Here is a 19031-nt window from a genome sequence, read left to right as displayed (position 1 = left end):
ACTCTATTTCGCGGCTGGCTGCCCCGGTGATACGAAGCGCTAAGGCTTCCCTGTCCGTGAGGGGAGCCAATAAGACCAGATCTCACGCTGTCCGATTGACTTTGGTAGCTCCTGAGGCTGGCTGGAGAGGGAATCCTGACATCTGGGACCAGCATGAGCTGCATTCGGCATGTTTACAAGCGAGGATTCGCATGGCCTGAACTGAGGGGGGCCAAACGTCGAGATGAGACGTGGAAGAGAACTCCCGGGGAGAAAGCTAGACGACCGGAAGTAGCGCGTGTGTTCAAACATGGAAGTGGAGTTGGGTGGCCCAGGCCAACAGGGGGAAGGCCTGCACAGTTCAATGGCGAATTGTGTTACCCGGTGATGGTGCCGGACGGAGCACGAAAGCAGGGAGGAAAGAGAATAGTAATCAATGGCTTTTTCGAAGTATACTAGGTACGAAGGAAGATACATCCTCGGTTGCTGAACCAGTGGCATGGTACCTCCGTGGAAGAAGCAACGATGGTTCTACGAATATCTCTCCGCTAGCTCCAGCAGCTTGTTCGAGCTCAAACGGGGGCCCCAAGATGAGATATGAAGCCGGGTACCACCATGTCTTCATATATTATGGAAGATTCTTGGTCTGGGCGTGCCCTGCCTGGCTCTGTCTGGCTCTGTTCTGTTACGGCGCCTGCGGTCCGGGTTACATGAATACCAGGTTACTCCGCCGTACGAGAGATAACTCCATACCAGAAAACAACAGGGACAGGATTCCGATTTCCGTGACGAGCTTCGGGTGCCACCACCACAGTTTAATGTCACCGCGATCGATAAACAGTTAGAGTGCTACCTACGGGAAAAGCTGGACGACAGCTGCCATGGTCATTTATCTCCACCAGCAAAACAGCATTAACGATATGGGCGATACGGGGAGACTCATGGTCGGCGCACGCAGGACGGGATCCTGCAGGCAGGCGAACAAATAGTACAGCTGTACGGAGGTAAACGTGTATAACATACGATCTGTATCTCGATCTGGTACTGGGACTATTCTCATCCTCGTTCCAGTACCTGCAATCTGCACATCCCGTCGTCCCGGTTATCTGCATCGACATGAGCATAGATCTAAACCAGATGTAAACAAACACCCACGGTCAGCCTTACCACGCTGCTAAGATGGCTAACTAGCGAGCTGCCCCTGATGACGAGCGGCTTGAGTGTGATGGAGAGTGCAGTAGCTCGTCTAGCAGGGCGGCAACCATCGCGATGGACAGAGAGGGCGATGCGCGGGATTGGCTGAAAGATGGACAGGTACCCCGGCCCTGTGGAGTGGTACCTGTCTGTCGCAGGCCAACTATAGTAAAGTGCAGGTATCTCACCATGGCAGCAAGGTACCTTTGCATAGTACCACCCGTACATAACATACATGCATACCTCTTAGTACGCCGTAACTTCTCTCCACCTTTTTCTCTTTCTCGTTGCCCATTGCAACAGCTTCACCCTCTAACTCTTCTTCTCTTCTTCAACTCTTCTTACTCTTCTCTTCTCTCTCTCTTCTTCTCTTCTTCTCTTCTTCTTCTATCTACCATCCTTCTCTACCTGTATCGACGTCTTCTGCGTCGACTGCCGATTCCCCTCGCTACCATGGCGAACTAGACTCCCCACGACGCATATACGACAGTCCTCGCAACGTCCGTCTACGCTCAGTCGTCTCGATCTCGGCTTCAATCTCGTCTTCAGCCTCTCAGCTACTACTCAGATACCGTCTCGATCTCAGTCAGCAGTTCTGGTCTGCAGCCGAAACCATCTTGCACTCGCCGTGTTTCAATTAACGACCAGACACCCCGTTGGCTTTCGAGCCGTCTGCTATACCACGGCTATACCACGGCTCTATCAACAGCTCTACTCCGGCTCTACCAGCTACCCGACAGTGACGTCGTGTGGAGTGCGAGATCAAGATAGAATTTTCCCTGGACAGCATCCCGGTTACACTGGGATAGACATCTGACTGCCACTATGGAGCAGTCCTCGCCGTTGGCTGCCATGCATCCTCCCTCCATGCACTTCGGCCACTGCTTTCGAGCTGAGCCTGCCAGCTCCTTCACCCAGTTCCCTGCCATGGGCGCCTTTGGCCCAGACAGCTTTAACTTCAGGGATCTGTCGATGAAGAGGGCGAGGGCAGACTACTTCAATGTCAAGCCCGTCCGCGGACCCTCGCCCACCGTCAGCTTGGCTGCCGACCTCTCGCAGAACTTCCACATCGATCAAAGGTATACAAACATCCTTCTGCTCCATGGTTTGTTTGTTGTCTGACTTATTTTCTTTTGCTTTCAGTCCGCAATTAGCAACACCTCGCAGGTCGCTGTTTTCAGCTAATTTATTTTGCTCGGATAATGGTAAACACGAAAATACCCTCTTTGTCTATCCTGGCTTACGGGACTGATATCAAGGCAAAAGAGTAGAAGCTGACGTCTGGTTCTAGACACAATAACTACTCCGCCCATACCATCGTCCCCTGCGCCAACTGATATCATGGAGATGTCACCCCTGCCGCACAAGGCGCCATTTAGCCTCGCCCTGGACATGGATCTGGAGTCCCCCACCACCGAGCTATCCATGGCAAAGTCACAGCAGCTACTCTTTCTCCCAAACTCCCTACAGCAGTCGCCGATAGAGTCTAGCAGGTCTAATTCACAGTCTGAGTAAGAACTCAGATGCTATCATTTTTTGTTATTCTGAACTAAAGGCTAACTTACCTGCTGCAGACGACGAAAACCTCCGATGCTGAGGCCATCACTGATGCGCACCAAGGCGTACAGCTCGTCGTCCAGGACACCCCTGGCGCAGCCGCCGCAGTTCAAGTTCCTTGCAGGCGGCAGCAAGCTCTCCACGTCCACGTCGATCTCGCTGGCTGAGATGTTTGAAGACTCCGGTGCTCCTGACACTCCCTCTGCGCGAGGAAGTCCGGCTGCGGGTGCTGCCGTTGGCCCTTCACGGTCACGGTCTTTCAGGACACTCGGTCAGGTCCCGGAAAATGGCTCTCCTGGCTACGGCTCAATCCGAAGAGGCTCCAACCCTTTCTCGCGCCCACGCAAGCTCAGTAGACGATCTCTTAGCATGTTTGAGCACCCCGAGGACGTCATGAAGGATGAGAAGGAGGATACCACTATGCACACCAGCACAGCTCTACAATCCATCACCGACATGGAATCTTCTACACCCACCTTACATCTACCCCACTTCATCCCAGACGACCAGCCCGATTGTCTGCCGCGAATCGAGAATTCCGTGCTGGTAGATATAGTCAATGGGAAATATAACGACCGATATGAGAACTTCACCATCATCGACTGCCGATTCGAGTACGAGTATGAAGGAGGCCATATCAACGGGGCAGTCAACTACAATGACAAGGAGCAGCTCGCAGAAAGCCTGTTCAAGGAAGGAGAAATGAAGCCAAATACTGCTCTCATCTTCCACTGCGAGTACTCCGCTCACCGAGCTCCGATAATGTAAAACACCTCTTGACATCTCCCTCTCATATATCTACCGTTGCGCTAACCATCTGCAGGGCCAAATTCATCCGACACCGAGATCGAGCGGTCAACATTGACCAGTATCCCAAACTCACATACCCAGAAATGTACATCCTCCACGGCGGATACAGCGGCTTCTTTGCCGAACATAGCTCCCTCTGCTACCCCCAAAACTACGTCGAAATGGCATCCAAGGAACACGAATTCGCTTGCGAACGCGGCCTAGGAAAAGTAAAACAACGCTCTAAACTGTCCAGAGCTCAGACTTTTGCCTTTGGCCAACAAAGCTCCCCCATGGAGGACAGTCCAACCGGCCGATGCCGCGGAGCAAGTCACCGAAATATGACACTGGAGAGCCCACTGGGACGTGCCTTTGAACCCGGCCGTCCCCCAGAACGGCGCATGTTCTCCTACTAACCGCCAAATACCACTTACTATACCAACGACCTCCCCCCCCTCCAATTCTTCCAGCCCCCGCCAAACGGGTGTTAATGTTCTTGACGGAGTTACGCCTTAACCTGACTTGAAGTCCTAACGTTTGATTCTTTAACGCCTGGCGCATCAACCCTTCTTTTTTTTTTCTATTCTCCTCGACTCACGATTTCCCTCCTTAGCTCTATGGTCCGACTCAACAATATCCAGAAGACGGCCTTTCTCCAACTTTACATTCTGGTTTTGTCTGCCGTTACAACCCTAGGTGACAAGGCTCCGCTGCTACTCTGTGCGATATTGACCCAAGACGTTTGACTGCAACAAAAAAAAAGCGTTCAAGTTAAGCGAAAATTTCCACGTCTTTTGCTTTCCACGTTGAAGCGTCATAGCGGAATTTTATTTCATTGCGACCTTTTCGACTCTTTCCTTCTTCTTTCCCATTTTGAGCGATTGATTCCCAAACTAGCGCAAGCGTTTTCTCTTCTTATGATCACGTCGAATTGATTAACCCTATTAACCAGTACTCTGCACCATTACCCTTTCACCCTACCGTTTCATTTGTCTATCTCAATATACCTTTTCCTTTTACCCTTACCTTTCCTTATCTGTTACCCTTTAACGGTCTCCTTACCTTCCCTACTCCCCCTTTACCCTGACGGGCAAACGAGACAAAGGCTGAACCGACCCGAACCGACGACCAAGACTCTACCCTCTCTACCGCCTCGAATACCGGCGCCACATTTTCCTAGCCTCTATCCCTTACCCTTAGCATTCTCATCCTGGATCGGGCCCTAAATCTGAAACCAACCCCTCTGCAGATCCTCCATTTCTTTACGTGGTTTGCCACTCATCTTTCTCCCGTCCAAGGGGTCATACATCAAACATCAAACAACACCACACCCCGCTACAGCCGGGTCCCCGCGCTTTTCTTTATCGGGAGGATATCTCTGAACCTCTCTGTGTCCTAGTTTCTTTCCTCTGTTCTGCTAGAGTCGGTGATGGGCGGTTGTCTGCATTTCGCATTTTATTTGTGTATTCCATACCTCCAGATCCATGTTCGAGGTCTTATTTTGCATCTATTGTTTGGAAGCGAAGGAGCAGTCATTGGGCCAGTCAGATTATACACAGTTAACTACATCAAAAATATGAAAAAAAGAAGTATACTATTAAACTGTCCATGTAGTCTTCTATCCTTCTTTTCTATCCTTCTTTTTATATAAACACGATCGCGATCGCCAAGATCGACGTCATAACTTTTAGTCTCCGATCTTAGCAGTTAATTTTATCCCACCAAAAAATATCACACGAGACAAAGACACAGGAACAAGCCATGGAGGGAATAGACGACATCCTCGCCTCCGTGGACCGGGATAGCTTCTCGTCTCCCGAAGCGACGACCGTGGACCATCAGCAATTGACGCGGCTTTGGGTTGCTGAGCGGGCAGTTCCTGAGCTGTTACCATGGCCCGGCCCGCTGATGGATAGGATGATGGAGAGAGTCTCGAAGCAGGTGAGCCAGTCTCGGTTACTGAAGTGAGCTATTCGCTGATATATAGATCTACTGTGGTAGATATCGAAAATAGAAGACCTCTCGATCTCCGCGTCTGACGCCACGACGAGCGCGGGGAATACAAACCACAACCCAACATTGAATCTCACATTGTCTATCCTACAATCCGATCTGGCGCGGACACAGTTTCTTATACGCTCAATTCTGCGACAGCGACTATCAAAACTCACCCGGTACAGTATATACTACCTACGGATATCCATGACCCAGCAGCCATCGCAGGGACAAACTCCCAGGACCCTCGACAGGGACGCGGGCTCGCTTCTATCAGACAAGGAGCTCCAGTTTCTACGCACCCATCAGTCGCTATTAACAATGCATTACAATGCTTCGTTTCTGTCTACGTTCCCGCCCAACTTGAAACGACTGGACGACAACGTTGGCGGAACGAATATGGTTGTCGCACCGGAGAATAAGGAGGTGGTATTTGTCAGGTGTTTGGGCGAGGAGGTCAGAATTGTTATACCTGCTGTTGAGGGAGCAGGAGATGACGGTATGGCTGGGCTAGAGTCCTACGGGAATAGGATGGAGAGAGGAGAGGTCTGGGTCGTCAGGTGGGAGGGAGTTAAGGATGCGTGGAAAAGGGGGGATATCGAAATACTTTGAAGTCTGAAGATTACTGGGAGTCACTGGGATTCGGGAGGGAGCACGGAGTATATTGTCAGAGGATAAGGCCATTGATCATGGATTGGGTATGGGAGTTATTGTTGGCATGGTTCTATTTAGAAGTGCTCAATTTATGACTAGGTGTCTTATTGGATATTGTCAATTCTTAGATTGAAAATCAATATAAAGCATATACAAAGGCATTGAGTAATTGGGGAAACATCTATTGAGAGAAGTATGGTATCTGCGAGAAGAATATCACATCTAACCGATCCCGTATCCTCGAGCCATTATTGATCCTTGAAAACACCAAAGCAAGCCTCCCAAGCCTCCCATTATCTAGTGATGTATATGACGCTGAAGTCAAAAGTGTTGAAAGCAAACCCTGAATAACTCCCGGTAACCCCCGGCGTGTCATCGTATTATCGTGCATTATTTTTAGGGAGCTAAAGGAAGAGCCGCGCCTTTTCTCTCTCTAAGCAACGTATGAATAGGCAGGCGGATCAGAATCGGTGATACGCTCCAAATACTCGCGATCTATCAGACTCTCGATCCGTTTCTTGACCATGTTCACATCCGGCATGAAGCGAGAGGCAAGCTGGGAGATCACTTCGGTGATTAGCTGCGAGTGCGCTAGTTGTTTTCGTTGTCTGTGGAGTGTTAGTTGGATGGACTCTCTCACTCATTAAGGATGGGACAGAGTTACTTACTTCATGATTCGAACGATTGCAGCCTCGATGGTTCCTCCTCGCTCTTCACTAGTCTTTTTCTCCGTCTCCGTGCGTTCGTCTTTGTTCTCTACCTTGTTACCTCCAGAGCTGACGACACCAATCTTGAGTCTCGTGAATTTGCTGGTAAACTGTTCGTTGAAGGAGAATTTGTCCGTAGGTAGCACGCCTTTGCTCATAGGTTCCTTTCGCAATACACGGGTCTTCGGTGCAACAGCGAGCGATTGGAGATTCCTGATCAGGTCGTTGGCGGGAATCTTGGTTTGCTCTTGAATTTCTTCAAAGGTGAGAGATTCACCCGTAGGCAGGTCGTTGAAAAGCAGTAGGATGACCATCGCATAGGTTGAGACATTTAGGTCATGTCGTTCAACCTTGCCGTTAGGTCGGGTAAAGGTAGCTCGGATATCAGCTGTGCCCATACCTGACAGCCACGATAACTTCCTCCCGCTATGTTTGTCGAGGTAGAATCGCTCAAAGCTCTGCTTGAGCGATTCAATGTTTTTAGGGTAAACACACGGAGGCTGAACATGGCCATCCTTGTTGTAGCTGCTCATTATTTCCATTGGCCACATGGTACTTGTGAGGACGCTCATTTCCAATTCAGCTCGTTTAGGATCCGGATCACCATGCTGGGCTATGTAGTCCCGATAGCTAGATGTGAGGTCACTGGAAACAGCCATGTCTTTAAACATGGATTCCAGTCTCTGTGTGAATGTATTTCCGACTTCCATCTTCATTTTTGCAATCATCTGCCGTTCGGCATCCATGCTCACTGACCGCTTCATGAGCAGGCGGCGAGAGAGATGTTTCTTATAATAAGTTTCAAAGAGATCCTTGTCTCGAATGTATCGTAGTAAGGTAATCCCATTGTCAATAAGAGTGTCAACCTCCTCTTCAGTTTTGCCTTTGATACCCTTTCTTAGGTTTTCGTCAAAGAACAGGGAAAGATACTCGGTGCTGCGAGGGTTTATATTAATAAATTCCGAGAAGCTAGTGGTGAGGGAGGTCTGCATAGTCTGATCTTTCACGAAGGCTTCTTCCCAGATTCTATCAAATTTCTTCTTTAGCTGGAGGACATCGTCCACCCACTTTATCGCAGCGGCAGTTTGCAAGTTCATAGTCGGTTGCTTATCTTCAGATGCAGCAGGTTTTTTGCCTGCTTCCGGCGTTATAGACGCCTGTGGATTCTGTGAGAACTCCTTGGCTGCAGTATTGATGGCGGTCCCATACTCGACAACCGTTTTCTGCACAACGTTAGTCAATGCTGCCTTTTTTGCATCAATGCGAGCATTGAGAAGGTAGACGTTGCGTAGATCGTCAAGCCGATCGTTTTGGGTCATGTACTTCACGCCACTGTCGTCCATGCGGATGACTTCACCGATGTAATCCTTGATAAGGCAATCATCGATGACGGCCATGATTTTAGCCTCAGTTACAGGAGATAAGGTTTGCTGACACCAGGACTGTTCCGCTCTGATTCTATCCGTAACGCGCTTACAGAATGTGGCTGCGTCGGTGGTTGTTAGGAGCCGTTGGCCCTCCGCGGTATAGTACCTGCGGCTTGCCTCGAGGAACGCAGGCTCAAAGGTGGTATGGTAGAGCTTCCCAGCTGCATCATCGGTTCCGTCTTCGTATAATCCCTCGAGCATATATACGCAGTGTCGAATCAGCGCACGGTCGATGATTACTCCCTCACGTTCAAGGCGGATCATGAAAAGAATTGTGTTTTCGAATACGGAAGAAATAGTAGTGGCCTCGTCCCCGCCGACGTCCGATCTCAGGACACAATCGCGGAAGAAATACATTGAGGTATCGTATATTGATTGATGGCGAAGCTCTTGTATCACTACACGGTCCTATGATCATAGAGGCCTTAGTATTCAGGGGTAGAGGAACTTGGATAGAAGGTCGAAAATGAACGCACCATGTACATAAGGACGTCTGTGATCATGCCCATACAGAGCTGGTGGTCCTCCCAGACTTCCTTGAGCTTTGCCAGCAATCGTTCGCCAGCCGCCTTTCTTTCATTTGCATGGTCATTAGAATCGGCCGAGTCACCGATCGTAAGTAGAGCCGGAGTGATTAAGCTTGCGACTTGTTTGCGAACTTCGTTGTATAGCCAGTCTTTCTCAAGATCGGCTACTTTTCCATACAGGTCCATTGCCTGTTTGCGCAGAACCAGCTTGTAAGCACTTCGATAGAGCTCTTCAAATGAGAGTAGAGACGAGTTCTTTGTATGGATTTCGCGGATTGATGCTGCTAATATGTTCCAGATTGAGTTGAAGTCGTCATTTTCGTTTCGGCCGGTCATTCCCTAGTAGAGAAAGGGGTTAGTGACTGGAGAAGTTAAGCGGGATAGGTAGAGCCATGATGCCTCCGAAGCTCTCAAGGCTTATAACGAAGACATATAAGGCAAAATGAACGGTAAAGAAGCAAAAGAGCCATGGAGATGGTGAAAAGGGAAGCTCCCGGAAGTTCCATACCCGTCTTGGGACCCGGACCTTGGACCGTGGCTTCATGATGTAGTAGACTGCTATAGGCAAGGTGTTCCCAAAGATGGAGAATATTCAAATCTATACCGAGCTATAGAAGCCTCCGATATCACCGCAGTAAGGAGAATGATGGCAAGGCGAGCTGAAGATTGAATGCTATATCGACCTATAGTGCGGGGTGGGCTAGTTCACAGCCGCGGCGCTGAGCTGATGGCGTAGATTGGATAAGATGCATTATACGGAGCCTTGAGGGGAGTAATAAGACATTGACAAGGAACCTCTCAGCATAACTCTCCCACACCAGCCTCAGCCGACGGCAACTGATGCAGATTTGTATCTTGTCGACGTCGCGGGGAGCTTCAAACTGCGGCTTTTTTGGATGGAGCAACTCTTTTTTTAACTCCGAAGAGTCCGGCCCGGAAGAAGGATGATCCGGATATGTAAAAGTTGAAGATTGAAAGATAGATGAAGAAGACGAAGACAATATCAAGAACACTCTGGACGGGCATAAATAAAAGACATCACCATGGCTGTTGGACAGAAACTCCTCCGGGGAGCACTTACTGCCTCTTCTCGACTTCAGCACACCTCTCTCTCCAAACACGCCCTCACGAACCCATCTCTAGCTGCTCCCTTTCGCTATACTCCATCACGGCTCTGCTCGTCAACATCAACACTTCTCCCGCGATCAAGAGTCCTCTCCGCATCGTATTTAGGTAGAAAGGCCTATTCTACGACGCTCCGAGACCCCCACCCTCTCACAGACAACAACAGGTCTGCAACATCCGAAACAGAGGCCCAGGCAGCTCAGGCTCGACGAGACCAGGAGCCAGCATACCAGATCCATTTTACCTGCAAACCATGCACGCATAGGTCGTCGCATCGCATCTCGAAGCATGGCTACCACAAGGGAACCGTCCTCATAACGTGTCCGAGCTGCAGCAATCGACATGTCATCAGCGATCATTTGAAGATCTTCATGGATGAGCCTGTTACGCTGGAGGAACTGCTGGCTCAGAACGGCATGAAGATCACGAAGGGGACGATGGAGGGAGATATGGAGTGGTGGGATAAAGACGGCGGAATGATGGATGCCAATTCGGACTCTGCTACCACGCCTGAGCTGGCTCAGCCGAAGAGTGGCGAGAATCAGGAGGGAAAGCCCTAGGTCAGGACTTGTCTCGTACTCCGCGCGCTTGACTTTTCGTTTAGAAGTTACGTTGGGAGCGTTTTTATCCCTTTAGACTACCTGGTTTGCAATTACAACTTCGGACGGCGCCTGGGGAAGGATTTGGTTTATTTAGAGTGGCGCTCGATTGCCTGCTTTGGAACGGGTTATCAATTATCAAAACGATCTCCTTTTTTTCATGTATTATATACAATGTACAATTAATTGTTTCAATCCATCTATCATATACTGACATGCTAATGGTGTATTCAAAAAATCATTCTAAACGCCATATTTTTTTTCCAAACCAACAGTGCTTTTTATAACCAAATCCCCGGACTCCGTAATAGCAAAGCAAAAGAGCTTCGATATCTTAGTATTCGTGTCGTCGATCCCTATTTTCCAGGCCTCTCTCTTTTCTCTTCACCCTCTTGCGGTCATGTTTGCGCTTCTTATCACGGCCAAACCTTTCAGGGGCTGTGACCGCCTCGATCCTTCTTTTGACCCTTCGCCCTTCTCTTCTCTCCTTCACCCGGTCACGAGCCTGGCTCATTTGCGCTACAAACTCCGTGGTTCCAAGCTTCTTCTGAAGCAGATCTAGTATCTCCTGACTGCTCGTCACTAATGACTTGTATGTCGTCTGGAAGACTTCATCCGATGATCGGGGCGCAGGGATTGATGGGTCAGTCAAATGCAAAAGGGGCAGGAGAATAGTTTGCAAGTATGGTGTTATCTTCGAGACGTCGAGGTGGCTGCACAGCGCGGCAATCATTTTCATGCAGGCTACCTTGGCATTGAGTGATTCTGCTCGCGTAGTGATGACTTCTTTTCGGAGGATCCGAGCCCCTTGTTCAAAGATATATTGAACGGCGGTCTTCGTCTCACCGGCGGTTTTGGATTCACTGCCTTCCTCGTCCTCTTCGTCACTTTCATCTTCATCTGGTATCATCTTTGAGGGTATCCGTTTTAAGAGGTCGAGGTTACTCTTGCCGAAGCAGCGTCCAAGGAATATCACGTTTCGAACAGTTTGTGTTGCAAGATCTTCGGATAGGTTAGGCGTCTTGAGACAGAACATGCTTGAGCGGGTAATTTGAAGCATCAACTTGTCATCTAGCAATAGGCCTGACGATCCAACTAAGGGGATGGACGCATACCCTGCAGCCGCATTTGTCCTGGCTACATCAGCTAACCAGATACCAACTAGATTTGCAGCACACGACCGTATCCAAGCTTGCGGATAGCATAGACTTTGGAGGACCTTTGCCCAAATGCTGGTGCAGGACGGAGTTAACGTGGCGCCTGGGAATAACTTGGATAGTCTCACGAAGAGTTGAAGAGAATAATATAGAACCTCCCACTCGTTGGCTTCTCGATTACTCAAAGAAAGCTCCATGATACCCGGCAATAGGTCAGTAACGAATCCGACATAACGATCCTTAACTTGTGCATCAGACTCAAAGAATATCCTAATCGCTTGCAGCCCTGTAGTCGTAAGAGCGAGGTTCTCGGATTGTTCGAGCCACGACTCAAGTGGCGTGAGTATGGTCTTTAGATGCGCAGCGTCAGCGCGGGTAAAGATGTTGCCTAAAAGCGAACCTGCCATCTCCCGGCAGCTAGGTGCCTCATCGTTGGACATAACCATTACCAACGGAATGAAGAAGTTATCAATCATTTCCTGGGCCAAGTCTCCGTTTGTTTTCGACAAGAGTAGATGGATCGCTTCCATCACTGATTCTCTACCTTCTCTATGGGCATAATCCAAATTCTTAACAAGATAGGCTAGTTGCTTAGTCCATCTGCTCTTGGCTTGAGGGTATTCAATCAAGAAATGCACATATGTACCCCTTGCGAGATCCCGAGCATTTCGTGTGTGGTTTGTCACCATCATAGCAGCGACTTTATCAACAACCTCGTAAATTTCTGGGACCATAAACTTACGTGCCATGACGGCTCGAATGAAATTGAACACAATCCCCTGGCGATCAGGCTCGTCGATGTCTGCAGATACACGTTGGAGGAGATACGCAAGATAGGAATCCTTGATGTTAGTGCGTTTTCGTTCGCGGAGCACGGTGGATATGAGCTTCAAGGCCGCCTGTGATGCGTCAGTATTTGAGCTTGCTGATTCTTTCATCAGCTTGATGCATTCGACGATATAAACGTCGGCGTTCTTGTCAAGCTCAGGAAGAGGAAGCTTGATAATGGTGGATAAGAGCCTGATAGCTGATAGTTTAACTTCTTCATACCCTTGGACGATGGCGTCGCCAATAATGGGGACAAAGCCAGCAACATTGTCCGCAGTTAATAGGGAGCTATATTTGTTGAGCACTGAGCGAAGAGAGTCCAAGCTAAAGCGAGCCAGTTTGTACAAGTACGATGTGGTACTTCTGCCACTCTTCTTTCGGATGGAAGCAACCTGGATGAGAAAGCGACTTTGTGTTTTCCATTCGTTTTTGTCCAATACAACCGGCTCGGGGGTTTTATACGATTCTCTCACGACTTCGTAGCAGAACATCAAGAAATCACGGCTTTCTGCGCCGGGATTTCGCAATAATCCTACCGCGATACGCCTTAGCAATTCATCTATCTTGCCCACTAGGCTAGCCGTAAGCTTTTCCTGTAAGAGAACCTGCACTGGACGAATAAGGTTATAGAGATGTCGGATGCTAGCATTCTTGGCTAACAGTTCGGCGGAGTCGTAACTCTTGCTGCTCTTCACCTCCTTCATCTTACTGACGTATTCTTCGGCATCTTTCTGCTGGCCAATCGTGCCAAAAATGTCATCCATGATGATGTCCCCGAGGCTGCCAAGGTCTTGATCCAGGTCTCCAATGTTGAATTCATCGGCGGTTGCGACGAGAATCGAGTGAACGGTGAACGAGAGTACGTGAAGCTGGTATCCCCTACTCAAGGCACCCTTCAATTCCTTAAGGATATATCCAAAGTACGTTGGGCCAAGAATAATGGCAATATCGGCAAGTGTCTTTCTCGCGACATCTCTAGTATCCTGTGAACGACTGCGTAGAATATTTGACACATCTAGTAGCAGCGGAGGGAGGAGTAGTGCCATATCTTCTTCAGGCAGCAGTTTGAGTAATTTGACGGCGGCAACTGCTACGGGAAGACGTAGGGTTACCTCGGACTCGCTCCTTTTATTCGTGAATCCGGTCAAGAATGGAATGAAGTCTGTCTTGAGCTCAGTGGTTAGTTTCGTAACACCGGGGATGTATGTGCTCAGATTGCTCTGGACAGCTTTGTGTTCTTCCACAGTCGTCTCATCGGTCGTCTCTTCAGCTGTCTCCTTAGCTGTGGATCGTGCGGCCTTTATTGTAACAGCACGCGAAAGGGCATCCGTCATTTGACTTAGAAGTCGGATAACATTCTTTTCCAAACCTGGCTTGCTTTTCATATACCCCTGGTACCGACGAAATATAGCCTTGAACTGGTTCCAAGTTAGGGCCTCACTGAGGGCGCCGATGGTCGTAACTGTCCCAGCAGTTAAATTATGAGCATTGTCGTCCTCTGACTGTTGGAAAACAAAGTGCTCAATGAGAGGAAAGAAAATCGTGCTGACGTTGGTGGCTTGAATCTTGCCTTTTGCAACTTCAGTGGCAAGCCTTCGCAATGCACGAAGACGTCGATGCTGTTGGATGTGAAGAATGTTATTAAAGAATGATGCTTCTTCATCCCCTCCGGCTAGCAAGTCATGCATATCGCTGACCACCTGAAGGTTAACGTGCTCCTGGATCAAATAGCCGAGGAGAGAGACAAATTCCGCACGAACTGTTTCAGCATTTTGCTTGACACCACTGCGTAGGGCAGGGAGTAGCACTTTTGCGATCAGTTCATCGTATCCAGAGGCCTCAGTTCCTGACTGTGTCTTGGTAGTTTGGATGAACCGCTTGATGCTGAGGGAGGCACTCGATCGTATGGCAAGCTCTTCTTCGTCTTTCAGGTGGTAAACTATGTTAAACAAAAGAGGCCGCCACTGCTTCACGGTGAAGGTGGAATACTCTTCTTCATTTATGATGCTAAAAGCTTTAAGCCGCCGTTCGAAATCAACTTCGTCCAGCCGCTTCGTGGATATGGAGTTTAGGTCAGCAATGAGTCTTCCAACTTCAGCCAGCTCTGGGTCATCCTTGACGAATATGTCAAACACGATGGATAGGGAGACACGGTTTGGTTCATCCTTGAAGTAGTCGAAAAGAGATGAAAGGACCTCAAATATTCGCTGTGTGAGTTCGAGATCATCTTGACGCTGATAGAGGGGTAAGAAATGCTGGAGGACCTTAAGAAGACGGCCTTTAGTCTTTGGAGGTACTCGATCCGGAGGTTGCTGGAGTAAGACCGTGGTGGTGCTAATAAGTTTCGAAGATTCTGCAGATGACTCCACGAGGGACGAAAGCCTCGACAGAAGCTCAACCGCAGGCCCTAAAATTTGGCGAGATGGCTGCTTTCTAAGGAAGTCTTCAATTTGGACTAATATATACTCAATATGAGGCCCTAGGATCCTTCTGCGTATGACACCTGGCGATGGGGCTGACATATCGACGTCCCCTTCATCGTCCATCTTCTTTTCGGTGGAAATATTGACCAAGGATATTAAGACCTCATCTAATACAAAGACTTTTACTTCGTCTTTTGCAGATTCTATGCTTAAACAGTCGACGACTCGTGGGATAATATTGGTATCCTCGAAATACATTGCCGACCTTGGAGAAATAGCCCATGTTCGGAATAGATGGAGCAGCCCGGAGACGGCCTGGGCTGTCTCCACGGCGAAATTGTCTAGCCTTGGGTTGATGACCTCTGAAAGTATAATGGGAATGAACTGTTTCCACTCCACCCCAGGAGAGACATAGAAAATCAAATCAAGACATTTGACGCCTAACTGCCGGATATTGCGTAGAAGGGTAAGCTGGACAGTATCGTCGGATGTGATCACGTTGGTCTCAGTTATTTGCCTGTATGCTCGAATGAGAGAATACAGTACGACGTTCATCGCTCGGTTAACGTACGGCAACATTTTCCCTTTTAGGATTGAAAACATGGTTTCAACCATGTTCAACAAACCAAGCTGTCTCCTCAGGCTCATAAACTCTCGACTAACGGCATCTTCATTGATCGCGCCATCTTTGTCAAGTAAATTAAAACTGCCCAAAGACCCAAAGGAGATGTGGATGAACTCAGAAAATTGGTCATCTGGAAGCTGAGAAACGACTCGCAATATCGCCTTCCTTCGTCCCTCCTGTCGACCAAGTGATCCTCGAGAACCGGCCCGTGCAACCATCTTGCCATATAGTAGTTTTAAAATGTAGGGGAACGATCCTTCTATGTGTTCATTTTTGATTACACTGTTGTCCTGGCCCACGTGTACGAAAACTCCTAACTCGTCTTTGAATCGGGAATCGTCGACCAAGTTAAGGAGATTTTGCTCATATGGCCGGAGGGCTGGTAGTTTCCATGTAAACACAGCGTTGAGGGCCAGTTTTTGTATTTCCAGATCACCGTTACAAAGAAGCCCGGATATTGCATCGTGCGCCTGTTCAGCTTGGTATAGAACCCGAGGGTTAATAAATTTCCCGAAGAGAGTGAGCATCGATTTTTTGTCCTGCATACTCCAGCCTTGTCGTGGTTTGTGTGAGGTAGCATCATCTTCTAACGAGGATTCTTCATCTCCAGAGATAGGCAAAGCAGAGTCATCGTGGGAGGCCCATGATAGAAAGAGTGGAACTATTAGACGTGACCTCTTTTCCGCTATCTTAGGAACAGCGTTCAAAACCCTGAGTGCCTGACTTCTTGCATTTTTTGCGGACATAGGTAGCGGGGAGTGGGTGTATTCAAAATCTTTCAGTAAGGATGAACCGGCATCCTGAATCGTGTGGAATGAGTTGGATATGTCCGCCTGAATGTTGTTGACGTTGAAACATTCGTACTCGGTGGTGGTCGAGGAGGATTTTTGGATGGTATCGTGAGCGGGCTTTTCGGCCGTACTCTGAAAGGGAGCATCTTGCAGCCACTTCATAGCAATCTCGGTAACAATGCCCTCTCCAACATCGGTTTCGCAAATTACCTTCAACGCTTCACATGCGTCATCCCATATAGACGCAAGCCTCTTTGACAGCAAACCGAAACAGAAGCTTGGGATCAGCCGATCAAGCCATCTTTTACGAGACGATTCGGCATAGTGAGCCCCAAGGCGCCGCACGTCCATAGAAATTACTCTCGCAGATTGTAGGGTCAGCTCGCTGCTTTCAATGCTTAGTGCAAGCGATAAACATGGGTCGTCTATCTTGCCCCATTTGAAAATCAGCTGGAAGATTTCCAAGGAGAGCTGCCTTAGCTTATGCGATGGGCTAGCCAAGTTAGTAAGAAGGGCATTTGTAAATTGATCGAGGTCATCGTCGGAAATCTCAGGGCTACCAGGAAGGAGAGAGGCATATGCCGATATCGCCTCTAGGAAGACAGGAATCCTGGAATATTGGCTGGCTTTAGAGCAGAGTAAAGGCCAGAGTTTCTTGTCTAGCTGGTCTAAGCTGGTGGAAAAGCGAACATATGTCAACAACCCCTGCCCAAGGGAGAACATAGTTTCGGGGTCGTCACCCGAGGAGGCAGAGTCTAGTGAGGAGGATATTTTCTGGTGGAGGTTCTGAATAAGGTCTGGAATGATGGAAGGTTCGTTCGAGAAGCTAATGGAGTGAGGGAGTTTCGAGTACGCGTTCAATGTCACAACCTCCTCCTTGCTGGGATGTGGTTTGTTAAGTTTTGCGCAAATAGCCATCTTCCAGGCATTCGGGCAGCTTAAAGATCCCGGTCTTGTTGAGCTCGAGGTAACAGTACCAGAGGACTGAAGCCGGGGTAGCAGCACACAAAGACCTTCTTCGTATTCTTCCCATAAAGCCAGTATAAATCTGGAAACATGTATCAGTAACCGGTCTAGAACAGCAAGCAATCAAGGGCAACTCACTTTTGAAGATATGGATGGACAACGCTCTGAAACCTCTCTGACCCTAATCCAGCAACTAGATCACAAAATGGTATAAAGTGCGGATTTAATTTTTGGTTGGTAACAGCATCCATGATTTGTCGCATGTGCGGTAGTAGCTCATCCATTGGAGAACACTGAATTGCGACAGCCACTGATCCGAGAAGCTGTTCGACTGAACCATCAGGGAAGCCGTTGTTCTCAGTAGCCTTGTTGAGGAGCCTTAAAAGGACAGAATGGACTCGGTTCCAGTCCTGTACGCGAGAGCCTTTCCTCGTGACAATGCACAGGAATAAAGCGTGGCATCCAACCCGTGTAACCGCAGGTTTATCTTTTATCGTAATTTTTTTATTAAAATCGCAGACAGCGTCCAGGACAGGGCGAAAAGTTTCAGCAGTACAGTAGTGAACTAAATTGATCAGGACACCGCTGAGAACCGACTCGGAAAAGGTGCTCTGATCCTTATCCTTCACATCAACGGACTTCATAAGACACCGTAATATATCTATGCCATTGGAGTGGACTGCGCCCTTGATGCCTTTCGTTGCGTCGGCGAACACAGTCATCAGACCCTCCTGATACGACGTAACCTGGCGGCCTTCGGCGCTTGTTTTGGCTAGGTCCTCGAAAAGAAAGGTGACTGCACGCTCCAGAGGTTTCTTATCTTTGTAGTATACCGTAGCTGTCTTTCGGATAAGAAACGAGACAGACTCTGCTGCGAACCGTGCCACAAAGTGCTTCTGGTGTTCCTTTCCGAGATACTGCGTCATGATCGCTAACAACGGCCGCAAGTCCGGGACCAGGAGACGAGACAGAAACTTGAAGATCCAGGCAAGACAGGTGAAGCTCCATTCTATAACTTCGACGCTTGGGTGGGTTGCCGCGACGGCAGCGACCAATTGAACAGCAGCCGCAAAGTGTTTCTCGAATCGTGAGCCCAAATCCCGCGCAAACTGGGCCATCAGACTGAGGAGTGGCTCCATGCTCAATTCGTCCTTCTTCTCAATATATTCCATCAACAGGTTCATTATCGCATCCTGGTGGTATAGTATCTGTGGAAGGTTTTCGCACAGGCGATTCACACGCTGGGTGAACTCTGTGAAATTCTCGGATAGGTTGAGCTCCATCCAGTGCTCCAGGGAGGCCCTGAAGCAGGACGAAGTCTCGTCGGCGTCATCTTCTCCAAAACTCGTCCGGCGCACTCGATGGACCGGGTCGATCTTTAGCTTAACGACGCGCTGGGAGAAGGCTTCGAATCGGTGGGATTTACTAGTCGCTGTGCCGCTTTTGAGAAGCCTCGGAGGCTTACTCCGATGGCTGGAAGACGCTGTAACCATCGTGGCCGGCTGCGGTCGCTTCAACTGTCACTTCTCATAGCTATCTTCTCATATAAATTATTTTATTTCTTTTGAGCTTTGAAAAAAAGTTGGACGGACTTTCTTTTCTCCGATATCAACACGTGATATGCCTCTACCTTATGACTAAGCAACCTCCTTACCTCAGCAAAATACGTTTTGGCGGCCAAAAGTTGA

The 19031-nt window shown here is 48.8% G+C and overlaps 5 protein-coding genes across 5 annotated transcripts; 3 read left to right on the top strand and 2 right to left on the bottom strand.

The window, feature by feature from the left end:
• Positions 1 to 1998: 1998 nt before the first annotated feature.
• On the top strand, positions 1999 to 3935 carry GIQ15_03729 (M-phase inducer phosphatase; the record flags this gene model as incomplete). Its single annotated transcript, XM_033551146.1, has 4 exons — positions 1999 to 2278; positions 2465 to 2684; positions 2748 to 3494; positions 3554 to 3935. The coding sequence occupies 4 exons, from the start codon at positions 1999 to 2001 to the stop codon at positions 3933 to 3935; spliced, it is 1629 nt and encodes a 542-aa protein (XP_033408307.1).
• Positions 3936 to 5280: 1345 nt separating this feature from the next.
• Positions 5281 to 6126, top strand: GIQ15_03728 (uncharacterized protein; the record flags this gene model as incomplete). Its single annotated transcript, XM_033551145.1, has 2 exons — positions 5281 to 5460; positions 5521 to 6126. 2 exons carry the CDS (start codon positions 5281 to 5283, stop codon positions 6124 to 6126), a joined length of 786 nt encoding a protein of 261 aa, XP_033408306.1.
• Positions 6127 to 6601: 475 nt separating this feature from the next.
• Positions 6602 to 9165, bottom strand: GIQ15_03727 (Cullin-3; the record flags this gene model as incomplete). The annotated part of the gene is made up of 3 exons (XM_033551144.1): positions 6602 to 6776; positions 6837 to 8710; positions 8779 to 9165. 3 exons carry the CDS (start codon positions 9163 to 9165, stop codon positions 6602 to 6604), a joined length of 2436 nt encoding a protein of 811 aa, XP_033408305.1.
• Positions 9166 to 9872: 707 nt separating this feature from the next.
• Positions 9873 to 10514, top strand: GIQ15_03726 (DNL zinc finger domain-containing protein; the record flags this gene model as incomplete). Its single annotated transcript, XM_033551143.1, has 1 exon — positions 9873 to 10514. One exon carries the CDS (start codon positions 9873 to 9875, stop codon positions 10512 to 10514), a length of 642 nt encoding a protein of 213 aa, XP_033408304.1.
• A 373-nt stretch (positions 10515 to 10887) lies between these two features.
• On the bottom strand, positions 10888 to 18836 carry GIQ15_03725 (U3 snoRNP protein Utp20; the record flags this gene model as incomplete). Its single annotated transcript, XM_033551142.1, has 2 exons — positions 10888 to 17425; positions 17482 to 18836. The coding sequence occupies 2 exons, from the start codon at positions 18834 to 18836 to the stop codon at positions 10888 to 10890; spliced, it is 7893 nt and encodes a 2630-aa protein (XP_033408303.1).
• Positions 18837 to 19031: the final 195 nt, after the last annotated feature.

This window comes from Arthroderma uncinatum (genome assembly GCF_011692745.1).
Source record: "Arthroderma uncinatum strain CBS 119779 chromosome Unknown scaffold2, whole genome shotgun sequence".
NCBI lineage: Eukaryota > Fungi > Ascomycota > Eurotiomycetes > Onygenales > Arthrodermataceae > Arthroderma > Arthroderma uncinatum.
Note: the sequence above shows the minus strand (reverse complement) of the source record. Positions and strands in the feature narration are given on the sequence as shown.